General features: G+C 63.9%; 2 protein-coding genes across 2 annotated transcripts; both read right to left on the bottom strand.

The window, feature by feature from the left end:
* Positions 1–34: 34 nt before the first annotated feature.
* On the bottom strand, positions 35–2,079 carry PTPRCAP (protein tyrosine phosphatase receptor type C associated protein). Its single transcript, XM_054570544.1, has 2 exons — positions 2,033–2,079; positions 35–852 (listed from the first exon to the last, which is right to left on the bottom strand). Exons 1-2 carry the CDS (start codon positions 2,033–2,035, stop codon positions 238–240), a joined length of 618 nt encoding a protein of 205 aa, XP_054426519.1. The 5' UTR covers positions 2,036–2,079; the 3' UTR covers positions 35–237.
* Positions 2,080–2,528: 449 nt separating this feature from the next.
* On the bottom strand, positions 2,529–7,797 carry CORO1B (coronin 1B). Its single transcript, XM_054570542.1, has 11 exons — positions 7,735–7,797; positions 6,758–6,960; positions 6,252–6,374; positions 6,020–6,149; positions 5,661–5,842; positions 5,453–5,572; positions 4,668–4,772; positions 4,448–4,593; positions 4,179–4,236; positions 3,111–3,389; positions 2,529–2,950 (listed from the first exon to the last, which is right to left on the bottom strand). Exons 2-11 carry the CDS (start codon positions 6,956–6,958, stop codon positions 2,825–2,827), a joined length of 1,470 nt encoding a protein of 489 aa, XP_054426517.1. The 5' UTR covers positions 6,959–6,960; positions 7,735–7,797; the 3' UTR covers positions 2,529–2,824.
* Positions 7,798–12,298: the final 4,501 nt, after the last annotated feature.

The following is a 12,298-nucleotide window of genomic DNA, read 5'->3' as shown; positions in this document are numbered from 1 at the left end:
AGGGGTCACCACAGGACCAGAGGACGCAGGGCTGGAAAGGTTTTATTTCAGGTGGGCAGCCATCCTGGATGGGGCGGGGATGCACAGCTTTGGGGACAAAACTAAGAGGCGGAGTGACAGTCTGAGGCTCTCCACGTGGGGGCGTGGGTGACATGGGGGTCCAGGGCAGGCAGTGTCCAGTCACGGCGGCGGGCGAAGCAGAGCACAGTGACAGGGAATTGACCCCAGGGCTGGCCCCTACAGGGCGGTGACATGGGGGCCCTGGCCCCCAGGGGCCCTGGCACTGTCATCCCAGGCTGCGCTGCCAGCGAAGGCGTGCAGGTCGCTCAGGAGGGCCTCGGCGCTGCCTGCGGAGCCCTCCGGGCCCTGGGAGCCGAGGCCGAGGCCCAGGCCCCCTTCCGCGTCGCCGCTGAGTGCCTCCTGCACAGGTTCTGGGCCCCGCTGTGGGCCGGGCTGCTCTCCACCACGCCGCTCCTCTTCCCGGGGTTTGGCCTCCTCCTGGCCGCCGTCAAAGCTCTCATCCTCCACGTCCTCATCCTCTTGCCGCTCGGGGTCCTCCTCTGTGGACTCCACCTCACCCCGGGCCCGCAGCCAGCGGCCTGGTGGGCTGGCCCAGAGCAGGCGGCGGGTGCGGCCCCACAGCGCTGCGCCCAGGCGGGCCGGGTGGTAGTAGCCGCCTGAGTCGCGGCTGAGGCGGCGCCAGGCCAGGGCCAGACCAGTGGCCAGCAGCAGCAGGAGCAGCAGCAGCAGGACCACAGTGACATTGCTGGAGCCCTCGCTGTCCTGGGCGCCGCTGCCCAGGGCCCCGGGTAGGGCCAGCAGCGCCCAGAGCCCTAGGGCACAGGGCGGGTCCTGTGGGGAGACAGGCAGGGGCTCACCACCCGGGCGGGGGCCAGGCCGGAGGCAGGCTGGGTGACGCGGCCCTTCGTTGCCTTTTGGGCAGAATGGGGGCAGTCATGCAGAAAAAGCCTTACTTGGGCAACAAAGTCCTGGCCTTGTGAGACCTGTCCGCCTCCCTCCCTCCTGCTGCTCCCTAACAAGCCTGCTCCTGTTGGGGGGCGGTCGGAGGAGAGCTCTGCCCGGATGTTCGGTCCCCGCCCCCCCGCCTTCCTCCCGGCCACGGGACTCCCGGCCACGGGACTCCCCGGCTCACCTGCACTCAGACACCTCAACGAGGCCCGGCCTGCGCTGGCCCACTGCTCTTGTCCCTGCCCCCTGCCACCCAGCCCCCTGTCCTAAGCCAGTAGGTAGGTACAGCTGCTTGTCTGTTACGTTTATTGCCTTATCACCCCCCACCAGAATCGGCTGCAGGGAGATGGGGACCTTTCTGGCTCAAGCACCTAAACAGTTCCTGGCACACAGTAGGTGCTCAGTAATTAGGTTTTGGTTGACTCTGTCAGAACCGCCCACAGGGGCAATGGTGGGCGGGACCTGCAAGGCCGGTGTTGGAGTCGCTGTTCTGAGGCCTGGGGTGGAAGGACTGGGCCCAAGACAACTGTGTTCTGTCCACTTGGCCAGGTCCAAGGAAGGGGGTCGGAGCCTTCTTTTTCTCCATCCCCCAGGCCCCTGGGACAGCCCCACTGCTACCCCAACTGCGGCGTTTCCGTTCAGTTCCGCCCCCCCGCCCCTGGGGGCCTCAGCGGCTGGGGCAGGCTATGCAGCTGCCAGAGGAAGCCTGCGGTCGGAACAAGGCAGGTGGGGAGGGGAAGGGGGAGGGGTGCAGGGGTACAAGCCCGACTCTGGTCCCAGGGTTGCTCCCCCAGCAGAGCAGGGGAGGGTCTATCCCAGGTCTTGAAGGGGGTCTGGGCCTGGGGCCAGGTGCTGGGGCCACAGCCTGAGCTCTGAGGTGAGATGGGAAGCGGCCAACCTCTTCTGCCCCACGCCTGCCCTGGCTCCCTGCTCTCGCCTGTCCCTGGGCTGGTCGCTACTGGCTCCAAATGAGGGGAGTTGCTCCTCAGTGTGCAGGGCCAGGCGGCCCAGCCCTGACCTCCTGCGGCCCCACCCCCAGGACTCCACGGGCTCCCACGCTCACCATCAGTCCGCGGGCCTCAGCGCTGGCTGCCCGGCTCCGACTCCGGCCGCGCGGAGTGAGAAGTGAGCTCCTGCGCTTGACTGCAGCTAGGGGTTGCTCGGCGCTTCCGCTTCCTGCCCACGACACCCCACCCAGCCCCCCCTGCCTCAGGTCCCTTGGGCCCACTCTGACTCCCACCAGATCCTCCCGGGTCTGTCACTGGGCCAGACTCGGGCTATGGAGCCTGTGACCAGGCCGCCAGCAGGAGGAATTGGGTCCCCGGCTCAAAGCAGGACATGACTCTGGAGCTTTCCACATGTCTCCTGCCTCAGTGTCCCTACCTGGCAGAATTCAGGGGAGCTGATCGTGGGGGTGCTCCTGGCCCCCAGGCCTTTCTAATCCCTGGGGGCCTCACCTGTCCTGTTTCCAGACTTCCTTCCCAGCCCCACCCCTGCAGCAGAATGGTGAACCCGGATTTTAGAAAGAGAATTTTATTTGGAATGAAAATATAGAGCCCATCCCTCCCACTCCAAGGAGGGAGCAGGGGTCCGGGTGGGGGAGGGGTGACGGTCCCTCGGCGTGTAAGCTTGCCTTGGTACAAAAATCTTCCACAGTAACGACGACAAAAGCCAGGCGGTGGCTCCAGCCTGGGCCCACAGGAGGGGGCAGGGAGTGGACTGGCCCCTGAACCTGCCCCAGAGGCCCTTGGCAGGGGGCGGGGGCAGCCGGCCAGCAGTGTGACCTGCCCGCAGGCGGTGTGAGGAGGGGTTAGAGGAGGAGGCGGAGGGTGTGGCATCAGCTGGGCCGGTGGTCCTACGCGTCCCCATTCTCCATGCGGCCCAGCTGCTCCTCCAGGCGGCTGATTCGCTCCCCTTGCTCTTTGACCAGCGCTCTTAGTGCCCTCAGCTCCTGCATCACCTCCTCCAGCTTCCTTGCCTCCTGCAGGGACACGGCGGGCGGACAGGGGTCAGGAGCTGCAGCCCTCCCCAAGTCCACTGTCGGGCATGGGTCTGAGGCTCAGAGAGGGCCGACGAGTGGTTCAGGTACACACAGCACCCCAGGGCCCCCCCGACGCCACTCTGGACTGTGGGGCACATACCCCAGCTCCGGCAAGGCTGCTGCTGGGGGCGGTCGTGTTGGTGGAGGCGGCAGCTGTGGAGGCCCCCGCGCGAGTGGAGCCAGGGGCCACGGCAGGCCGGCTGTCAGACAACACGTTGCGCCGGCTGACCTTCAGGTCCCGCTGTTTGCTAGGCACATAGGCCTCCCGCAGGGAGATGAGGACGGGCTCGGCATCCTGCCCGCTCACCCACGCCTCCGCCTCCAGGGCCGCCTCGGGCCCTGCCGTGTCGGGGTACAGATCGTCCTGGAAGAGGTCCGACTGGGCAGGGTGTGGGGGAAGTCCAGGTCAGCTGGGGGCCCACCATCGGGGTCCTCTTGCCAGGACCCTCGGTGGCCACCTCCTCATCGCTCTCCTGGCCTCCAGGCCTGCAGCCTGTCGACCCATATTCCCCAGTGGCCTGGCCCCAAGTCACCACCTTTCTAAGCTCAAATCTGTCCCTTCGCTTCCCGCCTGGACACTGCCCACAGTGTCCTCTGAAGCCTCCCCCAACCCTCCCGAGCAGGGCTTGGTGGCTGGGAGCCACAGCTGTGCCCCTGGACTGTGGGTGCCTGGGGCGGCCCTGTAGCTGTGTTCATAGCTCGACTCCCCGGGACGTGCCCGGCACAGTGAAGGGCACACACAGCAAACACTGGCTGCAGGGGCACGAAACACCTCCAAGGCTCTTGGCTGGGCATCTGAGGCCCAGCCACATGTGGCCTGTCCTCGCTCACAGGGGCCTCCACGGCAGCCAGACTTCCTGCTCTTCTCGCCGTTCCCCTCTCTGGCCCACTGCCCACCACTGAGGGCCCTGCCCCAGCCACGCCTCCGCGGGGCAGACCTCCAGGCTCTGGCTGCCGCGGCTCGTCCAGGGCAGGGCCTCAGCCCACCCTCATCTCGGCCTGCCCCCCCCCCGCCCCCCCGCGCAGCCGGGGATGTGCTGGCACTTGTCCAGCCCACTGACTGCGCCCACACTCAACCACATCTCCTTCGCAGGCCTCACCCTGGTCACCCGAGTGGTAGGTCTGATAGGGACGGGAATCAGTGGAAGGGGGAACCTGGTGGCCTCACCTTTCTTGGCACGGTCATGACAATGGGCTCACACTTGCGTTCATGCAGTTTGTAGAACCTGGAAAAGGGAGGGGAAGGAGGAGCCATGGGTGGGACTCTCCCCGCACCAGCTCTCCTGGTTCCCTCTGCTCTCCGCTTCGTCACCCCAGCCCGTCCCGGACTGGCCCCCACCCCCGGGGCCTCCTGAACAGCCTCCTATACCCTGACCTCTCAGCCCTGCACCCCAGGCTGCCTCCTCCAAAGCCAGCTTCCTTGGCGGCTCCTCTTACCGGGCGATCTCGCACTTGCTGACCTCCAGGCCCCTCTTGGGCATGCTGCCCATGCCCCTCTGGGGCTCTTTGCTGGTGAACGTGTTCAGGAAGTGGATGTAGGGGGGCTCGTCCGTAATCTCAAAGTACCGGATGCTGGAGTCGCCCTGCGGGGTGGCCGGGAACAGGCGTCAGTGCTTGGCCTCCCTCCTCCCCGTCCCGCCGGGCGGCCCAGCCCCACCTTGCCGCAGACGTAGACCACATTGGTGTCAGGGTCATAGAAGGGCAACAGGGCCCCGTTGCTCGAGTCCAGCTCCTGCAGGGCCATGGGTTCTTCGAGGTTTTCCTGGCATGGGGGGTCGGGCACAGTCAGGCCAAGCCAGAGCCTCCCCTCTCCCCTCAATGTCCCAACCCCCAACCAGGACTGCCCCGGCCCAGCCAGCGCTGCCCCTACCCCGCCACTGGGTCCTCTCTCACCTCTAAGCCTTTGCCCACAGTGTGCCCAACAGGCCCTCCTGGCTCCCATCTCTTCCCAGCATCCCAGTTCCCTGGCCTACACCAGGCTTTTTAGACTACTTTCAGATCACTGACCAGGCGCTGAGAGGCCCCACCACACGGGAGCATAAGCCTGTCTCAGGGGTCCCTGGAGATAAGGATACTCAAGTAGAGCTCTGGACAGGGCGCTCTGGGAAAAGGGCTGGGAAGCTTCCTGGAGGAGGGGGCCTCTGCACTGGGCCTCACAGGACAGCCAGGTGGGAACAGGTAAGCAAGGGAGGGCAAGACCTTCCAGGTGGCAAGAACAATGCGGACAAAGACTTAGAGGCAGCTGGAGGCGGTGGGGCTGGACAGAGAGCAGAGGGAGGGGCTGGGGGGGGGGGCGTGGTGGGGCTCCCGGTCCTGAGAGCCTCGGGCACCAGGGCAAGAACCTGGGAACCCCAGGTATCTCCAGGATGACCCCTGCCCTTCTCGCCCAGGGTGGGGCCTAAGTCTCAAGCCTGCCACCTCAGGCCGGCCACAGCCACTCACCGGGTCCCAGAGCGCCAGCTGCCGCTCGCTCATGCGGCTGAAGCCTGTGGTGAACACCTTGCCGTCCGCCAGGAAGATAGCCCGCATGGGCCGGGCCCCCTCGTGAGCCTTCTCCCGCTCCTGTCGGGGGAGCAGAGCGGTCGCTGCAGTGCTCCGATAGCACCCCTTGGCCTGCGCACCGCCACCCTCGCCCACCAGGACCACGTACCGCCACCAGGGTGCCCCGGCGGGGGTCTATGATGCGCACACTCTTGTCCTTGCATGCAGAGCAGAAGAGGCTGCCGTTGCGGTTCCAGCTGACGTTGTAGATGAGGTCGGGGTGCAGACTGTCCAGGCGGTACAGCTCCTCCGCCGTGCCCACGTTCCAGATGAGCACCACATTGTCACATCCTGCCAGGACGGGGACATCAGCCCACCAGGCCCCTTTGACCACTCTCCTGCAACCTGACCCAACCCCTCGACCCGGAGGGCCTCAGCCTCCCCATCTTTCAGATGGGCCTGGAAGGGGGTGTGGGAGGCTCCGGGGCTGTGTGCGGAGCGGGGCGAGGGTGGGACAGCGGGGCGGACCTGCACTGAGCAGCACGTTGCGGGCTGTCGGGTGCCAGGTGACGATGCCCACTCGCTTGGTGTGCCCCTCCAGCACCACCACCGGCTCCGTCAGCGGCGCGGCCAGCCCATTCTCTGGGATCTGCCACACCTGGGGGAGGGGGCAGCTGCAACCAAGGCTGTGCTCGGCCCTGCTTCCAGCAGCCTCGAACCACATCTGGGACCCTGGACCCACCCCAGCCCCACACCTCACCATGACGGTGCAGTCCTCTGAGCCGCTGGCAATGACTTCATCGTTGTGGGGACACCAGTCGATGTCCAGGACAGGTCCTGTGTGTCCACACACTGTCGGGTAGGCCTTGTCAATGCGGCCCGTCTGCAGGCACGAGAAGGGCGGTCGGTGGGGACTCAGGGCCCCCAAGCTCTGTCTCTCCCAGAGCCTCAGACTTCCCCCTCTGTGGCACGGGAATGCTGCGGCAGGCCTGGCCCACGGGTGGCTCAGATGCGACTGCCTCTTCCCGGGCCACCTCTGCCTCACGGGCATCACCAGGTGAGCAGGGAATGTTTATTGTCTCTAAGCCTGTCCCCATGGCCATAAAAGACTGTCTCCCTGTGTTGACACATCTTAGGCAGTAAATGTGGATTTTGACACCTGCCCAGTGATGTGGTGACAAGCAAGATAAGGGATGAGTGAGCAGATAGGTCTGGCAGGAGTGGCCAAGCCACCTCCAGTCCTCCCCCAGCCCTCACGGGCCCCACCTTGCTCAGCGGGAGCACCAGGAAGGCACCCCCGCCGCTGGCCTCCACAATCACCGCCAGGAACTTGGGGTTGACTGCGCAGAAGGTGCTGTCCCAGGTGACACGGGACACGCGAATGTCCTCATAGCACTGGTCATTCTTGACCGGCTGCCCGAACACATGCCGGAATTTGCTCTGCCGAACCACTTTTCGGAAGGACATGTCTGCAGTGTGCAAGGCTTGTTAGCTCCCGCCCGGCCCAGCCACCCCCAGCCTCCCAGGGCTGCCTGACAGGAGGCCAGGAGGATGCCGCTGGGCCCAGTCGTTGTAACCCACTGGGCTCTCTGCTTCCCCTTCCAGAATGGGGTCACAGTCACAAACCCCGGACGCCTCCCCCGGGTGAAAAGGGACATGCCCACACTGCCGAGTCCTGAGAGGCTTTGCAGGACCCTTCCTGGGGCCCCTGGCTGGCTCTGGTATGTGTGTGCATGAGGGGCGGGGAGGGGCCGAAGCCAGGGCACGCTCAGCTCTCCCGTGGGTCCCAGTCAGTTCCCACCAGGCTCCTTCCAGCCCAGGATCTGAAAGCTGGATGATGAGAACCGACAGAGGAGGCAGGGGCTGTTTCTGCTGTTGGGGCCGGGCTAGGCCGTAGTTATGAGTCCCAGCGAATGTGCAATGCCCGCAGGAATGCGCACGGAGCCCCAGGGTGGCCCGGGGGTCCTGGCAGGACTGGGCAGGCGTCAGGACGCCGCTCCCAGCCGCAGAGCATCCCCGAGCCGCCTTGGAGAGGGGGCCAAGGTGGACCAGAAGTCCCACTTCCAGAGACCCTGGCCCAGGAGGGGAGAGGATGGGTGGCCAAGGGGAGTTGGGGCTGAGGGCTGGGCGCTGCGGAAAGGCTCTTGGGATTCGCGACCCTCCTCCCCGGCCCCCTGCAGCTCCGCCCCCAGCCCCTCCCCCGCCCCCTGTTTGCGCCCCCAGCCCCGGCCCGTCGCGCTCACCGGGGGCGCCGGGGACTGCGGCACCGGCCTCGGGCGGCTCCGGATCCCGGCCTCTGGGAAGCAGGAAGCGGGAATCAGGAAGTGACAGAGGAGAGGGGGGCAGGGGGCGGGGGCGGGGCTGGGGCCCGCGGAGGTGGGGCTGAGGTCACGCGCGGAGGGGCGGGGCGGGAGGCTGCGAGCCGAGCCTGGAGGCCGGGAGCGCAGGGGCGCCCGGGGCGCGGGGGCGGGGCCGGGGCGGGGCCTGGGGAGCCCCGCCCCGCAGAGTTTCGGGTCGCTCTGGGGCTCTGGGTTGGAGGCTGTGGCACCAGTGGGTCTGGGGTCTGAGGCCCTGCAGGTGCGGTCCGCGTCCCTACAGCAGATCCTGCGCTTCCCAGGAGTGGGCGGAACCCCGCCTTCCCCATCCCTCACCCCAGAGCATACTTTAGGGTCCCTCAGTGCACCCCCCCATTCCAAAATACGTTTTCTACTGGGACAGTCGACATATGAACGCACCTCCTTTTAAGTTACAGAAGTATAAGCTCTTGTTTAACGCTGTAAATAAAACAGGTGTTTTAAGGGGTGAGTGGAAGGCTCCGGTCAACTCCTTCCTGATGAATGACCCTGTGTCTCACTGCCTCCTTATTACAAATAAAAACGGGCCGTGCTCCCCAGATCCCTTACGCCTTCCTGTCTCTCCTCAGCCATCTTCCACGGAGACCTGGCGGTCAGTCCCCAGGCCTCGCCCTCCTCGGCAGATCCCATGACAAGGGGGCTGAGTTGTTCCTGTAGGTGTCACAGGCAGAGTCTGCCCACTCCCCTTGGAGCAGTTGTCCCCAGGGCCCCCGCCACCTCCCCTCATTCCTTCAAGAGCCTCTACTGCCCTGGATGACCAAGGGGTGATGGTCAAGTCCCTTTCCCAGAAAGAATGGGGTGTAGGGGGAAAGGGGAAAAGAGCAGAAGTCAGACGGAGCATTTCTCTGGCTCCTCGAAGCCCCCGCCTGTGTGCCCACCTCCCTCGCCCCCCACACCCTGATGAGAGAAGAGCTCAGAGAGGAGAGGCGCGGGACCCAGGTCACCCTTCCAGGACTCAGGCCCCATTTGTTCGGCTGCAAAGTCTTTACTTTTCCCACTGCCCCGCAAACCATGGGCAGGCCAATGGATGGGAATATGGGTGGCTGGGAAGAGGGCAGGCAGCCGCGAAGCCTCCCTCTCCCCGTGTCTGAAGTCCAGACTAGTTAACAGCCTCAGTCGCTGCCCACCCTACTGCCACCTGTCTGACCCCTGCCCACCACCCCTCGCTCTCTGCTACTGTCCTTCCCCTCCATGTGGCCTAGGGACACTGACCCTGCTGTCCCTGAAGCACACCACCTTCCTTCCTACCTCAGCGCCTTGGCACACCTTGCTCCCTGCATCTAAAGACTCCTCCTCCAGATCTGGAAGAGGTTCCATCCCTCACTTCCTCCGGGTCTCTGCTCAGACGTCACCTCCTCCAACGGCCTTCCCTAGCCACCCCCCACCCATCACTCTCCGACCCTTACTTGTTCCTCCCCACATCGTTCTTAATCACGACCCCATATTATATTATGTCATTGTTTGTGTGTTTGCCTCTCGTCTGCCTTGCCCACCAGGATGTCAGCAAATGGATGGCGGCACTTAGTCCCATTTCCCATATATTCCAGCACCTGGAATGAGAAGGCCTAGCACACAGTGTGTTCAATGAATGTACATTGAATGAATGAACGACCAGCAGACCTGAATGTAGAACTGAAAAATATTCATGTTCACAAGGCTCAGAATCAATGTCTGGCCCCCATGCGGGAGGGGGGTGTCTCCTACGTGGAGAAGGGGTAAGATCCCTGGAGGGCAACAGCAAGCAAGCGCCATAGGGTGTGCTGGGGTGGTGGTGCAGGGGCTGGGGAGTGTCAGGGGTGACACTGGCCCTCCTGTCCCTGAAGCACATGGCCCCCTCCCCCAGGGCCGTGGCACTCTGGTGCCTGCATTGGAGGCCCTTCCCCCAGAGCCCTCCCTCCATCTCCCATGGCCTCGGTGTGCACGTTCCTCCATTCCTCCGGTGCAAAACTGTCCTCTGGGGCACCAAGGGAACGTGTCTTCAGTCCTCAAAACCCTTCACGGCCCTGCCCTTTCTCCTGGAGAGCAGTCATCCATTATGGGCGGGATTCCCCCAGGGGACCTCGGAGGTGGGGCTAGCCCAGTCGCCGGGAGGTGGGCTTTGGAGTCCGGACCAGAGCTGAAGGCCGGTGGCTGGCTGTGAGGTTTCAGTCTGTGATCTGCCTGCCCTGTTGAAAGGGTTTTGGGACCCGTAGCTAGGAGAAGGATAGGAGGGCACTGCAGAGCACCCCAAAGGGATAAAAGTCCACATCGCGTCCTCAGGGCTGTGCATCTTAGGGAAGTGGGGGAGTGTGAAGCATGGAGGAGAAGGCAGTCTGGTGGAGAGGACAATGCCTGGTGGGCAGGACACTGCCACGTGGGCTCTGGCCCTTGGGTCAGTGCTGGTCCCAGGCCTGGCTGAGGCCTGGGGGTGCACACTGGCCTAATCGAATTAATGGCTATCAGTTATTAAGCACATATTCTGTGTCAGACAAGGATCCAAACACTTCACCGGGATTAACGCTCCCCAGAAACCAGAACCATTATTATGATCCCCAATTTACAGATGGGGAAACCGAGTCCCACAGAGGCCAAGAGGCTTGCTGGAGGACCACCCAGCTGCTGAGTAGGGGAGCCAGGATTCCAACAATCCCTGAGGGCCAGCAGAGGCCGTGCCCCTGAACCCTCCCGTGTATCTCCGAAATGGAAGGCTGGCCGGAGAGGCACCTAGCCTGTGCCCAGTAAATACTTGCTGAATGAACAAATTCAGCGGGTTCATGCCTGTCCACAAATCTCTCTCCCACGGGCCTCAGTGCCCTCAGTCCCCTCACTAGGAGACACTATCACTGTGCTGCTCTCGTCACTGCCGCCCAGTGTGCTCGGGCCCCAGCACAGGGAACAACCACGACAGCCAGCCTTGCAAGGACAACATTATCACCCCCTGTTGCAGAGGAGAACCCTGAGGCGGAGAGAGAGCTGGGAACCAGAACCCAGATCGGCCGCCTGCACAGCCTGAGGCCCTTTGGAAGTGCAAGCACCCTGGGAAGGGTAGCACATTAAATGTCATTGCCATTTACATCTGTTGGTGAGGGGTGTTGCCCAGCTGCTAAAGGTCACAGAAGCTGAGCTGATGGGAAGGGGTGGGGGGAGGAGGGGGCATGGCTTTGGAACATAAGGGGCTGAGAGGAAGCTGGTCTGGTGGGTGCAGGAGGGAGCCAAGGTGTGAAAGGAAGTGGGACAGGGTCAAAAAATAGACCTCCAGCACTTCCCAGTTTTTGGTTTTGTGTGGTTTGGTTTGGTTTTCATTTTGCTGTATCTGCAGCTTGAGAGGGAAGAGGTTTGTTGGCTCGGCCCCGGAGATGTTGTGTGGCCTCCGGGGCCTCTGACCTTTCTGGTGCCACTGGTCCCCAGAGCTCTCTGCTTGGGCGGACTCCCACCTGTGCCCGCCCCCCTGCAGCTGAGCTCAGAGGAGGGGCTCAGAGGGAGGCTGGCCCAGCGCTTGCTGCACCTACGCCTCCCACAATGATGGGCAGGTGGAAACTAGCTGACCGCTCAAATGGAGCGAACTTTGGAGTCCCCTGGAGCTGCCCAAGGCACAGAGGCAGCCCCAGGCTCTCTGAGGCCTCCTGGGTGTCTGTGGCCCAGAATGGGTCACGGGCACAGCTGATCAGCCCCTAAGCTCACAGGACCCCAAGGTGCTTAGGCCAGGTGGCGCCTCCTCTCATCCATCCCCCCTCCCTGCAGGGACATCTCTGGACACCAGGGAAGGAAGGATATCTGTTCACTGAGCCCCTGCTCTGTGTCACAAGCTCTTGCTAGGCATCTCATACACTTTCTCTTTTAATGCTCACGATGGCAGGTGAAACAGGGGCTCAGAGAGGGAAGCAGCTTGTCCGGAGCCACCCCGACCTGGAGTGGACGCCAGGCTTGGCGGCTCTGGCCTTTGCTCCCACCGTCTCGCGCCAGCCTCACAGCTTGAGGGCTCCCTCTGGCTCCGGAGTGACCTCCTCCTCCGCAGGGACTTCCCCCTTTGGCACCCTTGTGCCCAGATGAGAGGATAGGACAGGGAGGAGGGCGGGGAGAACAGGGTCAAAGGGTCAAGCCCAGGGAAGTGCCCCTTTTGGCCTCCTGCACCACAGCAGCTAAACTGCCATGGGGTCTGGGGCTGTTGGAGGGCAGAGCCCAGAGGACACCATCAGCTATGACCATTCAGGGGCTGTCGGGCCCCTTTGTGTGTCGAGGGGGAAGCATGACAGAGATGAAAGAGCTTGGTGGGACCTGGACAGGGACACGATGCTCACAGCAAGCTGTCAGGGACTTTTGGCCACTCCGTTCTCACTTCCCCCAAGTCCTCCTGCAGGCCCAAGGGGCTGGTGGGGTTTTCCGTGGCGACTTCCTCCATGACGCCCCTTCTCTGACTAGCCGGTTCCTCCGTCTTCCTCTGGCTGCCCTGGCGGGCCCGGGCTTCCCTGGACCC

This window comes from Pteronotus mesoamericanus, unplaced genomic scaffold (genome assembly GCF_021234165.1).
Source record: "Pteronotus mesoamericanus isolate MK-2021 breed Mesoamerican mustached bat unplaced genomic scaffold, CSHL_Meso_final contig_214, whole genome shotgun sequence".
NCBI classification, from domain to species: domain Eukaryota; kingdom Metazoa; phylum Chordata; class Mammalia; order Chiroptera; family Mormoopidae; genus Pteronotus; species Pteronotus mesoamericanus.
Note: the sequence above shows the minus strand (reverse complement) of the source record. Positions and strands in the feature narration are given on the sequence as shown.